At 44.1% G+C, this 21,768-nt stretch overlaps 2 protein-coding genes across 2 annotated transcripts; one reads left to right on the forward strand and one right to left on the reverse strand.

The window, feature by feature from the left end:
* Positions 1 to 3,080: 3,080 nt before the first annotated feature.
* Positions 3,081 to 12,399, reverse strand: HAUS1 (HAUS augmin like complex subunit 1). The gene is made up of 9 exons (XM_084305759.1): positions 12,335 to 12,399; positions 11,905 to 12,079; positions 10,831 to 10,966; positions 9,706 to 9,840; positions 8,632 to 8,755; positions 7,796 to 7,861; positions 6,142 to 6,213; positions 4,310 to 4,357; positions 3,081 to 3,276 (listed from the first exon to the last, which is right to left on the reverse strand). The coding sequence occupies exons 1-9, from the start codon at positions 12,368 to 12,370 to the stop codon at positions 3,193 to 3,195; spliced, it is 876 nt and encodes a 291-aa protein (XP_084161885.1). The 5' UTR covers positions 12,371 to 12,399; the 3' UTR covers positions 3,081 to 3,192.
* Positions 12,400 to 13,646: 1,247 nt separating this feature from the next.
* ATP5F1A (ATP synthase F1 subunit alpha) lies at positions 13,647 to 21,221 on the forward strand. The gene is made up of 12 exons (XM_084304751.1): positions 13,647 to 13,798; positions 14,799 to 14,877; positions 15,953 to 16,122; positions 16,950 to 17,123; positions 17,198 to 17,364; positions 17,504 to 17,652; positions 18,584 to 18,735; positions 18,870 to 19,094; positions 19,193 to 19,300; positions 19,877 to 20,021; positions 20,225 to 20,375; positions 21,012 to 21,221. The coding sequence occupies exons 1-12, from the start codon at positions 13,739 to 13,741 to the stop codon at positions 21,091 to 21,093; spliced, it is 1,662 nt and encodes a 553-aa protein (XP_084160877.1). The 5' UTR covers positions 13,647 to 13,738; the 3' UTR covers positions 21,094 to 21,221.
* The last annotated feature ends 547 nt before the right edge of the window (positions 21,222 to 21,768 follow it).

Here is a 21,768-nt window from a genome sequence, read left to right on the forward strand (position 1 = left end):
GCCTCCCCAGGCAACTGTGTCATTCCCAGTTGGGTGATTATTTCCTAATATACAGCAGCAGAGAGGTCCAGCTGGCAGCCTCCCTCCAGGCTGCAGCACAGCTCCCTGCCACCAGCTCTGACCTCCGTGGAAACACTCAACAGCTGCCAGGGCAGAGGGCAAAGCCCAAAATCAAACATTTTCTCAGCCAAGCGCGCTTCTGACTCGGCAGCACCTCTGCAAGTTGTTCCTGTGCTGGCATCCGATCCCCAGTTTGGAAAAGCCGGGCTGCCCTAAAATACCAGCAGCGAGCAGGAATGTCTCTGATCGCCCTGCAATGCACCCTGCCCATGCAAACGTGTAACTGAAGAGCTGAGACATCTTACTGACAGTCCATTTGCTGCATAAATCTCATTTATTTGACTTTCCCTGCTCTCATCAAAAGCCAAACTGTAGGACCTGACAACTGGCTCCTGATTTATATTGCATGTGCTGCAGATGGCTCAGCTGTGGCACACAGCTCGCATGCAGCTGCTGGGTATTTTTTCCCCCCTTACATTTCCAACCCTGGGAAGCAACACACAGCTATCTTTGGACAGCTCTCGAGTCAGAGTCCAGCCCTGCCAACCTCTGTAGTCGGGCTTTTTGCCAATGAGTGGGCCACAGCACATGCTGCCGTGCTGTGAAGTAGCACAGCCAGGAGCCATGCAGCTGCCCTGCAGGTGCAGGCGTAGAGACCCCCCCCCTTTCTCCCACCAAGTTTCCCAACTGGTGTGGTGTTGTGTGATAAAGTTGTGCTCAGGGAGTGCCACTGCCCGAGGAAGCCTACTCAAGCCTTGAGTCACGGTAACGTGTGCAATAAAAAGCCTTCGTGTGTTAGCTGAGTAAGTCTGGAGGCTTTCATTGACAAACAGGGCTGGTAGCATCCTCAAGCAGTCATCTAATCCGTCTTACTATCTCCCAGCATGATCAACTCTCCTTAGCATAATAAATGCTTAAGCAAAGCATTTCTGATCTGCTCTTAAAAGCCTCAAGTGATTAAGATTCCGTAATTGACTGGTCATGACCTCCAGTGCCTTACAATGGATTCCTTGTTAAACTGCTCTCTAACATCTGCCCAGATATGTTGTTTCTAAGACTATGACTTTTTCCCTTCCACAACAGGAAAAATTACCTCTTTGAGGCAATTTCCCCTTTGCCTGTTTAACCTATGTGTATATACAGAATATACAGCTCATCCACCTGTTCTTGCCATCTTGATTTTTAGCCCAGAAAGAACTGAAGATAATAGTCATGAAACCAAGGCAACTAGTACTTTCCTAACTTTCTAATTAAAAATCCTGAAGGTAAACATCAGCTCTCTCTGGCATCTGGAAGAAGACAGATCCCACAGGCGTCAGCTCTAAGAACATCCTTTAATTCTTCCCCATCAAGGTGCAAAATATGAGGCAAGGAAGGTCACAAGGTGATGAGGTTGTAATGCTTTATTTACTCTGTCTTCCTGAGCTTGCAGCTTCTTAGAAATCAGAGATGCACGTAATCATCATAACCATCAGGTGCCAATCTCATGATCTTACTGCTTCAAGTGAGGACATGAAACAACAGAATCTCTCATCCTGCAGATCAGTGAAATCAATTTCTGAATCGAAACAAGCAGCAGCTCCTGGTGACAGGCACACCACGCTCAACCATTACCATAATCTTTTGCAACTGTAATTGCGAACAGATGTAGCTACAGATTGCTACTGAGAGCACCACAGCTATTTATCTGGACAGTGCCTGGTACATTTGTCTGATACAAATGGCCCATGGTCCATGCTCCATGTCTTAAGGTGTTGATGCTTCCCAGGCTCCCTCCCAGCCACAAGCTTCTCAGATTCTGGCTTTTTCATGCAAAACAGCTTTTAAGAACTTGGGTGTTCATGGCTTGTGTGGTGGTGGCATAGAAAGAGGAGGGTTCCGCAGACCCTTTTGGAAGATGACATTTGACGCAGAAGTAGAAGGGTCAATCTAGCCTCAAACTACTATCTCACAGTAGGTCTACAAAGATATCCATGTCTTTAGACCTCTGAAAGTCTTACTACATGTATAAAGCCCCTTTTTTATTGTTTTTAAAGTTATTCCATTGCTATCCATAAAGCTATCTTTTGTACTTTCATATGCTTAACACTAGAATGTAATGAAGGGAAAAATTGAGAGCTACTGGTCTGCTAAGTGTTCAACATGGGCAAACTTTATAGGTTTAGGGTAATGGGTTTCCATTTTCTCAGATGGCAAAAGAAACTACAGATTCTTAGGCAGCTGGTACTGCTGCATTTCACTCCAGCTCTTACCTGTGTGAGCAGTAGAATTTGATGCGTGAAGCCTGTCTGATAAACCATATGAGGCAAGTCACAGCTGAATTTGTCTCCATTAAAGTAGACAGCCATTGGTCACACACACAAAAATCCGCTTTGTGGGATGTCCCAAATGCTGCAGGGCTTTAAACTGGGAACTACACACTGGGAACTACAATTCTAGGCCCTATTATAGGTCTCTATACGGCCCTAGGCTATATTTTCATATTAATTGTTTTGATTAATGTATCAAATCCCTGCTGAAGACATGAAATAAAGTTGATTTCATTCCCCCTTAAAGAAACCACCCAAACTAAGAATCTACAATTCATCTTCAAAAACTTGGTAAATATTAGACATGGTATGTGTGGTAGAAAAAAACGGATGCCTCTCCAATTCTGAAATAACAAGAAAAGGAGAGCAAAAGCCAATGGTCTAGTAAGTGCAAGGCTCCTGTCATTACCATATTTGCACCACCAAAGCAAGGAGTCCAGGGAAATAAAATACAATCCAGAGCCTGGACACAGAGAAAGAGCCAGACAATTAGTTCAATTCTGTGTGGTAAGGGCCTACCAGATGCTGGTAGGGACAGTTCTTGGTGAAGGTGCCATCTGGAGGTTGGTTACAGGTTTGTATCACTCATGGAAAAATAACTGACACAGAAAACAAGAAGCTTGCATGTTACTTTATGAAAAAAGTGACATTTAAAAATGCATGGCTACCTGAACCCTTACAGAAAGATTACACTCACTGAAAGGTCACAAGCATGCCATCGGACAGCAAGAAGAGTAAGGCAGAAAGCTGCAGGAATACAGTGAGTCCAAACTAGTGCAAGTAAAATAGAAATTTGGAAAAGAAATCTTCCGTTCAAGCCACTTCAGGTGAACTTGTATTTTCTGGGTTCTGGCATCTCGAGAGTCAGCATGAGAATCTGCTTTGAGAGCTCTGCCTCCAAGGCATTCTATCAGGAGAAAAAAAAGGCACAAGAGAACTCAGCAATCACACACAGTAGTTTTCATATATTCTTCTGACACAAACATCTGCAGAGATCAAACCTCAAGATATTATTAGCACTGATTAACCCAAGCATTGAACTGAAAGTTCTCGCTGCTGCAAGTGGCAGTAGTGTCAGTAGTCACTACAGAGGAACCTCCAAAAGAACAGCCAAAATCACTCGGTAGCCTTTGTACTGTGCCCCAATGGGACACCTTTGAGCTGAACTGATATACTCTAGAGTGTACACACCTGAGAAAAGCCTTACAGGCTGTTAAGGTGAGCTTGTATTTCTGGAACATAAATAAGTTGATCACCAACCTGACTAGTCCCATCTGAAAACATATAGAATACTCTCAAATAAATGTGCTTTCTGATCACAGTTTTAAGGTTTATCACTGAATACCTTGTGCCGTGTCTATAAACAAGCAGACAGTAACCCAAAGAAATCAAAGACAGCTTCTATGCTCAGACATGGCCCAGCTTGCTCTGGAAAGGTACATACAGAGTTCCCAAACATCTTTAGATGAAGTTTTTCTCACCAATGCCTTGCAGGTTACACAAGCATGTATGAAACAGGCATTGTGTTTTATAGGGAAAGGTCCCTGTTGCAGTCCACAAGGCAGCTGTTCAATAACACATGGGCCCTACAACCCTTTGAGAATTCAGGCACAGTAATGAAGGTCATGAGACCAAGAAGCTGTGGCACAGTTGAATGAATAAACATTCTGACAGGTGAAGCAGAAAATCCAGAGGGATACAGATACGTAATCCCCACTGATACCATTATGCTCAACTGCCCTTGTAGCTTTAGATATCGTGCCTCCAACAGTTCCCCCTACCAATATGCACTACTTCTGCCATATCAGAGCAAGAATTTCCCTCCAGAGATCATTAAGACTATGATCTGAGGTAGATAAATCCACAAGCAATTAATACATATAGCTTGTTTTGGAATGACAGCACCCACTTAAATCCCTGTAAAAGATAAAAACGCTTACCAGTTCTCGTCTTGCTTCTTCAACCTTCACTTGCACAAGGGAAGGATTCTAATGAAAGAAAATGGCATAAAAATCAATATTTCAACATGAATCGCAGAGTTCCTGCATCATTGCAAGACTCTAATCATGTGCCCCAGGGGATTTCAGGGATAATAAAATCAGTTTTGTGTACACCCTTCACATACTATTGATACTGACATTAAAAGCCTATTATCAGTTTGGTATGGACAATCAGATATTTTTCAAGATTCTGCTATAACCTGATGTCTAAGGAAATATTTTTATCCATTTTCCAAAACTACCAAGTGAGGAACTAGACTTTAACCATATCCAGGAATGAAATTATCAGAGCACAAACTTTCAGCAGTGTGCAAGTATGAACCCTCCTCCTTCATTCTGTCTGCACCAGCAGCAGGGCATCAGGGCTCTCCCTGTCTCCACTGACAGGGAGTCGGGGAGGGAGGAATTGGGAAACCTAATCCAATTTGAACATCCTGTTTTGCTTGAGGAGAGGAGGCAGCTGCCTCTTGGAGTAAGATGGATTTAAAAGAGAATCAGTCCCATCCTCTCCTTTCATCCTTTTGTTCTAGGAGGGAGATGGCAGTATTTGTATAAGGGAGAGATCAGGTTACAGGGAGGCGTGCTGAGGAGCAGGAACTCTGTAAGGGCTGAGGGGGTGAAGGCTGGTCCAGCAGACAGGTCCCCAGTTCACAACACAAGATACATGATTCATCTCAGAATTTCTGCATGACTTTGGACAAATCCCTTTGTTTCTCTGGACCTCTACTCCCTGCTTATAAAAATTGGAATAAATCTTTCACCTCTTGGAGGTTACCTGTATTATGGACTGCAGGGTGCTCAGATGAGGAGGTAACAGAAGCCGTAACAGGAAACTCAAATGCAACGGCAAGCATTTAGCTTACCGCTTTATTTACTGAAGCCAAAGCCCACTCGACTATCTGCTCCAGTTTTTGCAGAATCTCACTTGAATGGCAGAAAATCCTTAATACTCATCTGTAAAAGTAGTGATCTTCCAAAGGAGATCAGAAATACCCAGGCTGAGTTGTCCCAAGTATCTCAGGCGGTGATATATACACATCACACACAGCCAAAGACATTTGTTTCACAGATTTACCGTTTCCCCGTGATTTCTTTAAGCCACTATTGTCTACAGAACTGCCCTCAATTGAAAATGTCTTTTGTAATGTGAGTTTTTCTAGTTTGAAATGATCAAACATCTTTTTTATAAAAGGTGCTTCAGAGAGCAGCCTACTGAGGTGTGTTCCCAGCACCCTCAAGAGAAATCAAGGAAAATGATGGAGCAGCCAGTACTCATACAAGCTATAGTACTTGCTTAAGGAACAAAGTCTACATCTGGGTATTTCTTCATCATTTCTACAACTCTGCTCAGAGCTTCAACCTCTGCACCGTGTGCTGTGTCTGCCATATTGACAGCCTGATTTACTAATGTATTAGGACACGTGTAATCTGAAAGATTTTGTTATACTAAGGAAATATACATTTTCTTCTAAATTTTTGATTTCTAGCTAATTCATCTTGATACTGAGCTCAACCAGCCTATTTCTTCAGGTCACATTCCTAGACATTTTGTTAGAGCAAAGTTTGCCAGGCAAACACTCGTATTTTTCTGGCTTTGATTAATCAATATATGGCTACTTGTTTTAGTAAAGTCTTTTGTTTACACGACTCATTAATAGATCTCTACAGAGATCTGTCTATCTATTGAAACATGTAACCATTTCCTTTATATTTTTGAAGTCCATTGAAGTCAATCTGACTGCATGTATAAAAGAACAGTGAAAAATAATTACAGGAGTTAAATCTAGGTAGGAGTCAAGATCCCTCTTCATAGGCACCACTTCTTTCTGCATTTCTTCCAGTTTCTGTGGACAAAACAAAGTAGATTACATTTCACAGACTTACTTGTAGAAGTGATGTAAATCAGCAAAAAATACATTTACAATTATCTACAGCATTTCAGAAGTCACCCACGTTGGCTAGAGGTCTTGTGATCTTTCACAAAATGCACAAAGAACTAAAGATCTACCATTCATTCAGCTATCAGTCAGTTAAACCCAGTTCAAATTTTACACAGATATACTTTCTCTTCCTTTCTGAGAACATACAACATTGTTACCTGCAGGATAACCACCTGATCTTACCTCCCTGACAGGAGGGAGCCTGTCAACTCAGAAGCCACTAGAGGACTTTCATGGTCAACATCACTGTAGGCCACACACAGACCTGAGCCCCAAGGAAGGAGATACAGTCTCATGCCTATGCCTTGGGTGTGATAATTTTGCACACGCAACAGAAAAAAAGTCCCCAAATAATGCAGTGCTTTGCTCATGCTGTTAACAAGGGGAGGTAGTTTCTCCAGAGGGCTTAAAATTTAGCACATAACAAAGCCCGTATTTTTTTTTCAAATAATCAACGAAAGGAAAGAGAAGAGGGGAGAGAAGAGGGGAGAGAAGAGGGGAGAGAAGAGGGGAGAGAAGAGGGGAGAGAAGAGGGGAGAGAAGAGGGGAGAGAAGAGGGGAGAGAAGAGGGGAGAGAAGAGGGGAGAGAAGAGGGGAGAGAAGAGGGGAGAGAAGAGGGGAGAGAAGAGGGGAGAGAAGAGGGGAGAGAAGAGGGGAGAGAAGAGGGGAGAGAAGAGGGGAGAGAAGAGGGGAGAGAAGAGGGGAGAGAAGAGGGGAGAGAAGAGGGGAGAAGAACACACTCTGAAGATGAAGTCATCCGTGCTGCCTAATTTACAGAGCTCTTGGCAGAGCAGACATAGAAATGCCAGTGAGTCAAACATGCCCTTTTACTTAGGTTTGGGAAGATGATGAAGGTCAGATAAAGACTAGAAAGGTTCCAAGGCCATTTTGTATGTAGAATTCCAACAATTTTTAGTTAGTACTCTTCTGAAACACTGTGCAATGTCAACATTGCCACCCAGTGCTGGTTCACAAGAATGACAACATACATTCAGGAAACCTATTTTAATTGTTCAGCCTAATAGGCAAGAAGAGAGTGTAAAAGAAATGGGAAGAGAGACTGAAATGCGCGTTTCAGTAATAGCAAGTAACATTAAAACATGTTGAGTGCAGACGGAACAACTCAAACACATTAAATATCTATAAATACTCAGAGCAAACCTGGATGATCTATAGCTAGTAATTCAAGAAGTGTGCTTTTTTCTTTAAAAACATCCTGCTGGACTTAGCATTTAGTTTAAAATGTTATGTTTAAAGACAAGAAAAAGGCGCACAGAGGTTCAGAATCTGGGTTTCACTCAATCTTCTCTCCCTTAGCTCAGCAGCATTTGAGAGCAGGTACACCCTAGAAGCAATCAGCTGGGTCATTTTATTTAGTAATTGCAATACACAGACAGCCATGTAATGAGATACATTCCACAGAATACCCACTCCATTTGCAACACGGATTGCTGTAGAAACATCTCTCTTGTACCAACAGACCTACCTCAGACATGCTCAGTAGTGACTCATGCATTAATGAATAATCCAACCCACTGGCAGCAATCTTCTCCTACAAACAGGAAAGAGTTCAAACATAAATGACAAAATATAAGAGGAAAGAGAAAGATTTTGCTGTTTCCTTGGGTTTTGATTGAAAGAGGCAGACAAGAACACAGTCTGAAAAGAATAGAAACATGCTACTTTAACTACAGCTCTAGCTGGTGTATGAAATCATACTACTAAAATTCATAGTAATAAATCCTTCCTGAATATTAGTGGGGGAAGAGTACATGGCAAGGCTATGAAGAGGTTTCTCAGTAAAACATCGTTAACACTAATTCAACATTTTCTATCTGGTATTTGTCAGGATATTGAACAGCATCCAAGTATTAAATAAAGCATTCACATATCCTTCATCACATAGGGAGAGGTGAAGAAGACAGAACAACTTCTGCCTTCAACATTTAATCATTCATTAATCCTCCCCAAATAGCTATATTCAGGATTTTGACACGATTTTCCTCAGTGAATCATATGTTCTACTGTTAATATAAGAGTATACAGACAAGTTAACAGTACATCACAGCAAGCACAAAGTAGTCTGAGCTAATATTCTTAAAAGGGAAAGTATCTTTGCATTTACCAAAGGACATTCAGAAGAATGAGAGTGTACATATTGGGAACAATTGAAGTATGGTAACAACTCATCCTGTTAGCCCACATATACAAAATCCAGGAGTTTAGGAAGCACCAGCAATGTCCCTAACTAGTTTTGGGCCTGACCAATCACAACTACACCAACCTATTACAGAATACTGTTAAGTAATTCTTTCTGTCTACCTCAGCAGCCTTAATCCTGATTTTGAAATCCTCAGATTTGTCTCTCAGGAACTTCAAGGTCTGGGATCGGCTCTCAGCCTTGACTCTTTCTACCTCAAGGTAGTACTGTGTTTTTCTAAGATCCCTAAAAAAAAGAAAAAGAAAAAGAAACAAGCCTTTACATGCAAACAGACATCAGTATTCACATACCACTTAGTCATCTATGCTCAACCTAAACACCATAATACAACCAACTCCAGAGGGGGAGAATGCTTGCATTTTCCTGCGAGATTCCCCCATGAAAATATCCATGGCTGTCAACTCCAGATTCCCAAGGGCCACAGGATAAAAGGGTCAAGGGGAAAGCCATCTGTGTAACAGCACAGAATAACAGTCTTCTGCTTCATTCTGTAATTAAGTCACTTACGGACGTGTTATGCAGGCTAAACTTACGGGCATAGAAAGGGGCCATGGCAAAACTGGGAGAGGCATGTGGGTCTTGCATCTGTGCTGCAACAGCACCACAATTACAACTTTGGCAGAACCAGACAATAATTAGAATGGAAGGGAACTGTGGAGAACATCTGGACCAATGCCCAGAGAGGGGCTGATCACAGCACACTCGGCAAAGCCCTTCAGATGACATCCTTTAGGGAATGGACTTGATACTCTTTATGTATTTTTTTTTGTTTAGACTCTCACTGGTTAAAGGAAATTCTTACCTAGGAATCTTTCTGGTTTTGCCTGGCTCCTTCACTCTAACTACAAAGCCTACAGTAAGTGTGGTTAGAAGATGTAGTTTGCCACCACCCTCAGTTGAAGAGGACTGGTGGAAGATGCCGCCCCATATCCAAAAAATGCTTGTAAACCATTTTTGGTTTAAAATAATAGGTTTGATCATAGCCCCAAAGTCTTTTAACTTCTGAATGTGCCCATAACACACAGTTTTTGGCAGATACTTCCCAATACTGTGGATTATAGATGAATCAAAAACCTGTCAGTTCGGTTACCCTTGTTAGTTGTCACAAGGAACGCACCACACAGCAGAGATCAGCAGCACTGCTTACATCTTTCCCCTTTCCACCCATTACTCACTCCTCTAACTGCTTTTCCATCGCCAGTGCAGCAGCTAGTTTCTTATTCATGTTGGCCACCTCCAGCTCCAATACTTTGTTTTTTGATTCTGTTGCATACAGCTCGGAACTCATGTCATTGATGGCACAGAAGAAGCTGGTGGAAAGAATCAATCAACAGGAATACTCAGTCAACTTTTATGAAGCTCAGAATTACTGTTGTTTACCCACCCCACACTTTCCACAAATGACCTGTTTTTCTCATGCTATGATGTATTAGGTAACTAACTACCAGGTATTTTAGAAGAAGAAAATAAGTCACTGAAAGTATTTGCTTCCCTTAATTAGTAGAGATTTTGTCCAGAAGGGGAAACAGCCCAGCAAACTGAGTACTGGGAAAGGCTAAACAGGACCTGGCAGTCCAGTGAATATAGCCACCAGGTTTGAAATAATAAAATGCTCCATTCGTGGCTTGCCAAATTGCCTTTGAAATTCAGTTCCTGAAAATGCATGCCCCTGGGACACACTCAGAAGTATTTCATCCACTTTTTCTTCTCAAGTTGTTCATTTCTGCCTGCCCCTCTGTCTCTAAAGAACCGTGAGAGCAAAGCTCCTGAACATGGTTTAAAAAAAATGGATTCCAAGGCAGATTTCAGCTCCTCCTTACTGACAATGCTCAAGGAACTCCTACTGTGTTATATTTTAAGGCCAGGCAGAAGGGAACAGAAAGAACAGACTAACAGCTGCAATTGCTCTGTGGCTGAGACAAGGAAATCTCCTTACAATAACTGAGGCCTTATAAGAGAGGAGGTGAGACTAAACAACCAGCTACAGTTCCACAGTCCTTGCCTCAGCAATATAAAAGCTGCTACAGCTTGTGGACAGTTGTAGTGGTCACATCCTGCAGGCACTGATCATGAAGGCATGTGCCAAAAAGAGATTTAATTGTGGCTAAGGCACCTTCAGGGCTTCAGAGGCTTTCCTTACAGGGAAAAATCAAGTGTTGTGCTTGGTTTCTGTGTCCTCTAAAGCTGCCCCAGAGGTGCCAAAGAAGCTGGACAAGACCCCTGTTGTGAAAGCACAATTTGAAACTGTAGAAAGGGAAATTGCACAGACCATCACCCCAATGCGAAGTGGGAAGGACTACCTGGTAAGAGAGGTGTCCTTCGTTCCAAGTGTTATTGCACTGTTTACCAGGGTGTTGAGGTTGGCGGTGCCTTTGCTGGACAGACTGGATAATGGAAGACCCAAGCCTTTTGTGAGAAGGTCCTCTAGATACTTAGCTGAAAAACAAGTTGAAACAAAAAATAGATTAAAAAAATATATTATAATATTATAATATTATTTTAGCTCTAGGTAGGACCCAATTCTACTCCAGAAGATTTTTTTTTTTTTAATCTCTCTGCTATTATGGAAAGAGCCATCACACTTGTCATATGAAACCTCTGCTAGTAATGATATTCCTTCCTACCAGGGGAGTCTGAAATTACAGCAGAGCTCACATCTGTAACTGTCTGGTAGCGTCTACATTCTGAGAGCCCAAATCAACTGCACAGTCTCCATTACTACTCATTTGATGTCAAATCACTAGAGGACTTGATGAAAAAAACAAATGGGGTTTCTACAACATTGCCTTCTTGTGCACAACATCACCCTCTTTACAGAGCAGTAAAATTCCTTCCTGAAAGATGCCAATGAAGGGATGATCCTTTGGCACATGTATTAAGATCTACTATGGCCCCCTAAACAACTCACTTGCTCCAGAAAAAATGACATTGGACACAGAGTCCAGGCTGCAAGAGCATAACTTAATCACCTCACTATTGTTTCAGATTCCTGAACTGTTTTCCTTAACAGCGGATTAGCACCAGCTCAGACTCTTAAATTAGCTGTAGGGTCCCTCTGCTATCTATCCAGACAATATTCTAATGCTGTTCTTATTCAGCAGGCTAGGAGGCTTTGGCAATCAACCTGCTTGTCCACATTTACAGCCTGCGCAAGCTGGCTAAAAGATTGCTTTTGACCAACCTTATGTCAGAGTGTATTTTGCTGAAAGGAAAGCACGGAGAATATTGGAGTGAAAGATGTACCGTAACAAAAGCTAAGCTTATTGCTAGTCTGTTTTTTTAAATACACTAGGTGATAAGGTTCTAATAAAAAAAGTCTATGAGGTAACTAAGGAAAACTGTGATGAAACCAAGAACCGGAGCTTCTAACTCACCTTGTGCTTCGTATTCTGCTGCCTTCTGCTCCGTGTCTTCTACCAGGAAAGCAAGATCCTTCTCTCTGGTTTCACTGTATTCTTTAAGATTATACAAAATATCAACAGTCTGAGGGTTCACTTCGTAATGCGGAACGGGCTGATTCTCAAACACTTCCTTCAGCCATAAAGTAACCTGCCAGAGGATGGGGGGGAGGAAAAAAATAAACAGATAAGTGAGGTGAGAGAAAATAGCCAGAGCGCTGCGAGCTCTGCGTGTGCGTTTCCCCTTTAACTTCCCTCATCTTTTCAGGACCCCTGCTCACCTCCTAATTTTATAAATCTCACCTTTTTATCCCCACGCCCTGTTGGCTACAGAGGCGCTGGAGACCCCAACCACCACAGTTTCCCCCCGACCCTTCTCCGCCGAGCCCCCCCGCCCACCCATTACCCGCCGCAGCTTCTCCATGGTGGCCGCCTCAGCCATCAACCGCCGCCTTGAGCCTCCCGCCTCCACCCCGGCCTTCCCCGCGCGCCGCGGGGCCTGCTGGGAGTTGTAGGCCTGCGGGAGCGCCCCGCCGCCCCTGCCGCGTAGCCACAGCTGCGGTTGTCCTCTCGTTTGCCTTTTTGGGTGTGATTTTTAGCACCTGAAGCCCTTTTGTTTTATGCTTTTTATATTTTTATTATTATTATTTTTTATTAAGCCTATTGCTTTATCCTTTATCCTATTGCTTCATCCTTGTGGCAGTTCAGCCACACGGTCGCTAACAGACAAGCAGCTGGGAGCTCTCTATTTAAAGTTTACTTAGATATGAGGTTACAATATCCTAACTTTAAAATCTCAAAGCTCAAATAAAATAACAAAAACAACACACGGTGCAATTCACTACCTGCAGCCATCGCTTTCAACAGAGCCTATTGACGGGCTCTGAAGGTTTTGAAGGAATTTACTTTTTCTTCTTATGCACCCAGTAGTTTAAGAAGTCTTTAGTCAGTAAAATATTGAAGTGGCTTTTGATGGAATTTTATGTTTCATGCGTATCACGATAAAAATTACAAATAAAGACATATGAAACCCTTCACCAAGAAGGCACGAGTCATCTTCTTAAACTAAAGGGCAAAAGTTAGAACCTGAATAGCTTGTGTATTGTTACTTGCGTAAAAAAGGCATGCTCCTTTTCTGACTAACATTTACGATTCCTGCAAAGGCCTGCTGGGAGCTTTACCAGACTCCTGCAGGACTCCGAGGCCGCTGTCCTGGTGTGCTGCCCGACCTTTGGCACCCTCCCCACCTACGGGCCTTGCAGCGAGGCTGCGTGGCTGTCACTGCACCCAGGCAGCTGAGGGGTCACCTTTTAGGACACCGGCATTAGCAAGAGAGGGGCTGAGAAATAAATAAGCTGCTTTGTCAGGTCACTAAGACCAGCAAAGCGCTGCATGCTGTGGCTTTTTCACCTTCTTTCCCAGAGCACAGATTTAAGTTTTTAAGAGATTTAAGCACTTTTCCGCCCCATGTTCAGCTTTCAGAAGCTGAACAAGACGGACACCAACCCCCACAGCCCCCAGAAGGGTGGCGAAGCCCCCAGCCCCACGCGTCCCCTCAGCGTCCACCCAGGGCCGTTTCAAGCGCACCTGCCATAAAGGCTATTTTTTCTAAACACCCCATTTCTCTCTGCTTTTCCAGACACACACAGAGAGGGCGGGCTGAGGGGCCGGGGGAAGCTCCCCCCATCCCAGGCGTGGCCCCACCGCCCATTAAGGGCGGAGCGCGGCGCCGCCATTTTGTGGAGAGAGCGCGGGGCCGGCAGCCTCCTCCCGTCTGCATCACCCCCAGCCCTCAGCCGCCGCCGCCACCATGCTCTCCGCCCGCCTGGCCGCCACCCTCGCCCGCTCCCTGCCGCGGCATGCCGGCCTGGTGAGCTCGCCTTCCCCTGCAGCCGGGCTGAGGGCTGAGGGGAGGGCGGCCGCCGCCGCCATCTTGGGGGCCGCGGTGACATTGAGGGGCCGCGGCCGCCCGTGGCTCGGCCCCCGGGGGTCCGCTGTGGGGTGGGGGTGAGGGGGGGGTCCCCAAAACACACCGGGGACCGGGTCCTGCCGGGGATGGGTTGGTTTGGGGAATGGGAATGGGGTTAGGGGAGCCGTGCCCTTCGCTGAAGGTGAAAATTGGGCCGTGAGGGATGTGGGGAAAGGGGCGAAGTCCCGGGGGGTTTGGGGGGCTCCATGAGGGGCAGGGGGGCGCAGGGGCTGTCCCCAGCCCGTGCCCCTTGTGAAGGTGAACGCAGGCCTTCGTGGGGGTTTGGGGCTGCAGCGTGGGCTTTCTGCGGCTGCAGAGCTGCACTGTGAGCTTCAGGATTTATAGCTGTAATCACCATCTAATGCATCAATTATCACAGCTTTTTTTTTGCACAGTCATCTATATTTTAGCTGCGCTTCAGGAAATTTGCCCTTAGACTTTGCTAGAAAAGGTCACTCCTCGCTTTACCGAGAAATCAATTCTCCTAAGACGACAACCTTGTTTTCCCTTGTGCAGATAAATGAGTTTTTTTCTGATTTATTTGTGCTTTTCTTCTTTTTTTTTTTTGAGCTTTCGATGCCACGGGGAATGGTGGCAGATGAGGGAGGCGCTGCTGTGGGAGCTGCTGCAGCGCTGTGGTGGTGACAGTGCAACGCCAGGGCTGTGCAGGAAAACGCAGCGATTTAGAGCAGTCTCTTTTAGTGCCCGTGGTTATTTATTCATGTTGGGTTTGGTTCTGTAGCTGCAGCTTGGGAACGCAGAGCTTTGGAGCGCAAGTCAAAATGGAGACACACTAAATATCTAATCTCATACTGAGAAATTTTAACATAATCTTTCTTTAAAATACTGTATTTTTTGTGATCAAAGAGGCTTCGCTTATTGAAACAATTACTTATTTTAGGTTTCCAGAAACACCCTGGGTGCAGCATTTGTCGCCACAAGAAACATCCATGCCTCCAAAAACCATTTCCAGAAAACCGGTGAGTCTGAAGAAAGGCCCCTATTATTATAAGAGTACTGTTTAAGACCTTGATCTTAAGTCAGACGAGGTAATTTGAACTTGTAGTGTGAGGTGCATGTGTCAGCTGACAAAACACTTCAGGACACTTATGTACTGGCAGTGTTGGGAAGTGGAATATCAGTTACACGGTCACATCTGTCAGACTTAACTTTAATAATTGGTCAAAGTGTGTCCGAACTAATGGGGTGATCGCATGTCAGCTGGCTCACTAAGCTTATCTGCCTCCCAAATGCCCAATTCAGTCTTTCAGTCCTGCAGAATTATCTGAAAAATGACCCAAATTCCAATTTCCTGTCTGCTTGTTGGCAATATTAGAGAAAGGATGACTTTCTCAGGCCTACTTTGACCTTTTGTCCTTGATCGTTACTCTTGAGCTGCTAGGGTGTTGAGAAGGCAACAGCACTGCATAGCTGTGTTTTGGTAGCAGTTTATGTACAATTTTTGTTGTGGTTTAGGCCAAGTAAAGGTTTTATTAGAAAATAATTTTCACTGCTTACTGTTTCCTAGCTGAGGAAATAAAAAGTTATTGGGGGCATGCTGCCAAATCAGGGGAAGATGGAAAACATTGTTATAGTTCATATTGAACAACTTGCTCTGTAAAGGCATGAAGTGCCTTTAGAATATGCTGGTTTACGAATGAGTTGGTGTTTTCATGCATCTAGTCTAAGTAAACGCACTGCCTGCAGAGAGGGCGTGGCAGTTCTTTCTGAGTGAAGTCTAATCTACTTAGTCTAATGGCTCTCCAGAGGGAGGGATTGCTAACAGGGTAGGATATACTGAAGGAAATCAATGATAAAACTAAACAGCCATCAGTGTTTTGATTGAAGTCTGTTCAGTGATGACTTGAAGCTGCTTTTACTGGCTGTGAACGCAAACTGTTACTTACCTTCTGCATTATATATATATGGAAGAATGTTTCCTGCTAGAACTTAATTATACTTGGGAGAGGCTACCTTGGCTTGTGAATTAAAGACAAGTTTACTGAATTTCTACTGTGCCTTAATTCGCTAAATCTGGTTTGAAATATCTTCTAGGCACTGCTGAGGTGTCCTCTATTCTTGAGGAGCGTATTTTGGGAGCTGACACCTCTGCTGAACTTGAGGAGACCGGCCGTGTGCTCTCGATTGGTGACGGCATTGCCCGTGTGTATGGCCTAAGAAATGTGCAGGCAGAAGAAATGGTTGAGTTTTCCTCTGGGCTGAAGGTGAGCTTCCACTAAAGCAGTTTATTTATTGTACAAATGAGAAGATGACTTTTTAAAAGACAGTCTGAGTCTGTGCATGGACTTCTCCATATGGAGATTTTACAGACTTCATTGTAATTTAAATGAGTAGTAACTAGTAGACTACTAGGCAAATACTACAGAAGGCAAATATTCTTTGAATTTGTAATGCTTTCCGTTGGTATCCTTATCTGGTTCTTGGCCAACAGTTGAGCTTTATTTGCCTTCCTCTAGGAAGTGTTTAGGGCTAATTTGGCACTGGATTTTGTTTTCATAGGTTTTAGGCAGGCTTTTATGATTACCGTTGAAGAAAAAGCTCTGTGATCTATTACAGTGCACAATTTGGTGACTCCTTCTAGTCCTAAGGGTAGACTAACGTTAAAAAGCTGACTGTTACCTAATACTACTGCAGCATCTCTTCCAGAATTGTTAATGCTCTGGCTTGCCTCAGGCAGATAGATGAATTCTCTTGTTGAATTCCTAGGCAAGAGAAATGTGTTTGAAACCTACTTAACCTTTCTGTTTTTCTCTGGGAGAAGAATGATTGCTGCAAGTGTAATTATGTAGTAAAATGAAGGCTTAGGCAGGTTCTGTCACCAGTATGGGAGAAGGTAAGTGCACTGAACTTGAGCTTTGTGGGTCCCTTCCAGCTCAGGATATTCTATGATTGGATGTAAGCAGAACATTGGTAGTTGTTGCCAGTGTCCCGTATTTCACACTGTAGACTAATCACGTCGATAGTAAAGCATCAAGAATTCACCGTAGATGCTGGTATTGTTTTTCTCATGATATCATGATCTTTATCCTAGGGGATGTCCTTGAATTTGGAGCCCGACAACGTTGGTGTTGTCGTGTTTGGTAACGACAGACTGATCAAGGAAGGGGATGTTGTGAAGAGGACCGGTGCCATTGTGGATGTTCCTGTTGGGGAGGAGCTGCTGGGCCGTGTTGTAGATGCCCTGGGCAATCCCATTGATGGGAAGGTGAGTGTCACGCTCAGCGTTAAGCTTTCTCCTGTGTGGTGCAGACTGCAACGGGGTTTCTTCTCTCTTTTAAGGGTCCTATTACATCTAAGACACGTAGGAGAGTTGGCTTGAAGGCCCCTGGCATCATTCCCAGAATCTCTGTGCGGGAACCCATGCAGACTGGTATTAAGGCCGTGGACAGCTTGGTGCCAATTGGCCGGGGCCAGCGTGAGCTGATCATTGGTGACAGGCAGACTGGGTAAGTTAAATGACCAAACGAAAAATGTTTCCATGAATAGAGACTTGAATGCAGTGTGCTCTACTGTACCTGAACACAGCTGGGTGGAGGTTGGGAGAGGAATGGGTCGCTTAACTTAACCAAACCGTGTGTTGTACAGGAAAACATCAATTGCAATTGACACAATAATCAACCAGAAACGATTTAATGATGGAACAGATGAGAAAAAGAAGCTGTACTGTATCTATGTTGCTATTGGCCAGAAGAGATCTACTGTTGCACAGCTGGTGAAGAGGCTCACTGATGCAGGTACAGATTGCTGATGATGGTTGAGCCTGGCACATAAGGACATCCTGTTCTTGTAATGCTGAATAATACTATGAACTCTCCTGACTGAAAGTATAGACAGGATTCTGTTCTTATTTGATAAAAAAAAAAAAAAAATTACTTACTTTTCTAGACAAGTTCTTACAGTTACCAGCAGGGACAGGGGACACCTTTTCACTTTGTTGTATTCAAAAACTAAATGATGCCCTGAAACTGTTTAATTGCTTCTGAAAACATTACCCTTCATGTTTCTTTCATCAGAGTTGGGGGAGTTTCTTCTTGGCAGTCAGGCAAGCCTGATAATAAACTGTGGCCTGCAAGTATTTTTATGGACTTTGCATTTGCTTTGTATGCATGCAAGTCAGTGTGAATGGCAATTTAAAGTCTGGTGAAGAGACTTTACTGCCCAAACATAATCCATTATGTCACTGTATTTTTTCAGAAACAGTAATGTCTGGCAAAAAAGCCGTGTGTATAACAGGGCTTAAAAGAACCTAGGCACTTTGCCTCTTACCTGCTGGTCAAGTGGAATCATACCTAGTAGAAAAAAAAAAAAGGTATTTTAGTGGCAATTTTTTTTTGGACTGTGAAGCAGTGTAGCACCTTCTTGTAAAAGCTAAGGAATCAGACTTCCAGGTCTCTGACTTCTGGAGCCCAAGGATGTCTTAGTAAAAGTTGAAGCCTCACTTTAGATGAAAAATAATCTGCAAGTGCCAGATAATAGCTGCCATAAACTTGGTTGTGAAACTTTGAGTTAGTCAAGCTAATAATCATCCATTGTACTTTCCTGTAATTAGTGATAGTGCCTGGGTTTACTTCAGCAACTAGCACTTCATAAGGATGTTGCATTTGCTGATTACTGGGGTGATAAGGTAATGTACTTAAGGTAAGGATTCTCTCAAATTCTTTCCAGATGCCATGAAGTACACTATTGTGGTGTCTGCCACAGCATCTGACGCTGCGCCCCTTCAGTACCTTGCTCCCTATTCAGGCTGCTCCATGGGGGAATACTTCAGAGACAATGGAAAGCATGCATTGATCATCTATGACGACTTATCCAAGCAGGTCAGGAAGCATTGCTTATAGACATTGTGGTCCAGCATTGATGCTTATAGCTGTAAGATCACATCAAGCTTAAAAATTCAGAATTTTAAATGAGCTGCTGAAGTCTGAGAGGGTTCCTTTATGCTTCTGCACAGGCTGTTGCCTACCGTCAGATGTCTCTGCTGCTGCGCCGTCCACCTGGCCGTGAAGCCTACCCAGGTGATGTGTTCTACCTGCACTCCCGCCTGCTGGAGAGAGCGGCCAAAATGAACGACTCCTTTGGAGGTGGCTCTCTGACTGCCCTGCCTGTCATTGAAACTCAGGCTGGTGATGTGTCTGCTTACATTCCAACCAACGTCATCTCCATCACTGATGGACAGGTAGGTCTTTCTCTTCCTCTGCCAGTAAGTTGCACAGACATGCTGGTGTGTCTGAGGGAGGTTTCTGACCAGGGTAATAAAACAAATTTATCCCGTAGATCTTCTTGGAAACTGAGCTGTTCTACAAAGGTATCCGTCCAGCCATCAACGTCGGTCTGTCTGTGTCCCGTGTGGGTTCTGCTGCTCAGACCAGGGCTATGAAGCAGGTAAGCATGTAATGAGAGCTCCTGTCGTCAGAGATGAGTAGTGTGTAGGCTGTCCAACCCATGTCACTCTTTACAGAGTCAAGAATAGAAAGGGAAGTAAGTTCTGAATTCCTTGGTATTGTGAAATAACTTTAAAAAACAAAAACAAAAACAAAAAACAAACAAAACAAAAAAAAATAATCAGACAAATTTATGGAGTCTGATATTTCTATCACATGCTGGCAGGAAGCAGGACATGGCGAGGGGAGGGAAGAGTATCTGCATAAAGATTTTTGACAATAGTCAAAACCAGACAAAAATGGTCAAAAGTTCCATTGTGCTGAACTGGGTGCTGATCCAGCTGGGTACAGAGAACGCTCTGTTAATGACACGCTTTTTAATCCAGATGCAAATTAGAAGTATCAGTTGTGATACTTTCAGGGAGGAATAACATGTTAAAGGCCAGACAGTGTGGGATTTTTTAGAAATGTGATTAATCACCTATTTAGCTGACTTGTGACAACTGTCAGCTGAAGATGACAACTAGATGCACTTAAAAACTGGTGAAACTCAGCGTGCCCTTGCCTTTTATTGTAGGTGGCAGGTACCATGAAGCTGGAACTGGCTCAGTACCGTGAAGTAGCTGCCTTCGCTCAGTTTGGGTCCGATCTGGATGCTGCCACGCAGCAGCTGCTGAATCGTGGTGTGCGTCTGACAGAGCTCCTCAAACAAGGACAGTACGGTGAGTGTCTCGGGTGTAACGTGTCTGCATTCCCTCTTAGTCTGTGGTGCTGGTCTTTGTGGCAGCACGAAGATATCCTCTGGGTATTGTAAACGCAGGCTTGACAACCTTGTTGCATACACAGAGCTGATCTTCAGGGAGACTGATACTGATGTATCCTGAAACAAGAATGGCTGATGGTACGAATGTTTTCTTTCATGCAGTTCCCATGGCTATTGAGGAGCAGGTTGCAGTCATCTATGCTGGTGTGAGAGGTCACTTGGACAAGCTGGAGCCCAGCAAAATCACTAAATTTGAGAGTGCTTTCCTGGCTCATGTCCTGAGCCAGCACCAGGCCCTCCTCTCCACAATCAGGTATGATAATTTGTCTTAGTTCATCTCAGGGGTACTGACCTGGGAGCTGCAGCACAGATGGTCACCGAACCATTCATTAAGCTAGTGTATCCCCGAACATCAGGCCTTCTGCTGCCTCTGAGTGGAGCTTAAATCAGCCTGCCTGCTGTCCTTACACAGATCTCAGCATCTTGTCCACAGTTTTTATTCAAAAAAACCCAGCTGATCCTTAAAATGAACCTATTTGCATGCTTCTCCTGTAATCTGAAATGGAACTCACTTCAGGCAGTGAGCTGGCATGCTTTTGTCATGCTAATAGCTTTAAAATATTAGAATTCTGTGGATTAAGTGCTGCTAGCTGCCTTGTTGCAGAGCTGACTCTGGGGGTTTAGGTATGTCCACAATCTTGTCCTGTGAGCTGGTTCTAGCTTGCTTTGTCCTGAGATTTGTGCGTTCCAGCTCTGGCAGAGCTGTGCCTGGTTCAGCACGGCTCTGTTCTGAGGGTATTTGTGGACAAACCTTAGTTCTTAACAGGACCAACTTCTTGTGGAGAAGGAAGGTTGTGTTAGTAAAGATTTTTTTTTTTTTTTTTTGACTTGGGAATTAACAGTACATTTATTTCTGTGTCAGAAGCTTAACTAAACTCTGTTTCAACAGGACCGAAGGGAAGATCTCTGACCAGACAGAAGCTAAGTTGAAGGAAATAGTCACAAATTTCCTGTCTACTTTCGAGGCATAAACTTGTAACCATTCAAACAGACCAGGCGGTTTTTGTGGTCATGTGCTACAGCTCCATCAAAGACTTAAAAGTATGTGCGACTTGAATGTACAGATCTCACTGAGAATAAAAGTTTCCATGTAAAAAGACTTGGATGTCCTGTTCTCAATTATTGCCCTTCTGTGTAGCTGCTCTTAACGACTCGTGTGCACAACTTCCCTGGACACACAAAGGAACACTGAAACATCAGGGTGCTTTTGACTTGAGTAGATCCAAAAAAATAAAACCTGGGAGGGGTAGCAGTGTGTGTCTGACTGACTGCTCCGTCATGCAAGGGGAGCTGTGGGGTGAGCAGGCCACGGGGTGGTGCTGCGAGGCAGGGAAACAGCGTACGGGTGGTGGTGGCTGCTGGCAGGCACTGCAGAGAGCAAGAGATCACTTGCACCCAGGAGAGCTGCTGAAAGGAGCCTCCGTGTGCCAGAAAAAAAAAAAAAAAAAGTTTGATTTTTTGCTGCGTTTTCATTCAGGTAGTGCTCGCTGTGCCTGTTTTACTGCAGCTTCCAGCACCACACTGATGCCTCCTCGTGTGGGTGCCACAGCACACAGTGTGTGCCCTGACCCTGGCTACTTTGTCCCCCTGCCTGTCTCAGCCCCAGGGGGGCTTACCTGGCTGGCTGAAACTGCCCGCAGTGCAGA

Source organism: Netta rufina, assembly GCF_964035555.1.
Source record: "Netta rufina genome assembly, chromosome: Z".
Lineage (NCBI taxonomy): Eukaryota > Metazoa > Chordata > Aves > Anseriformes > Anatidae > Netta > Netta rufina.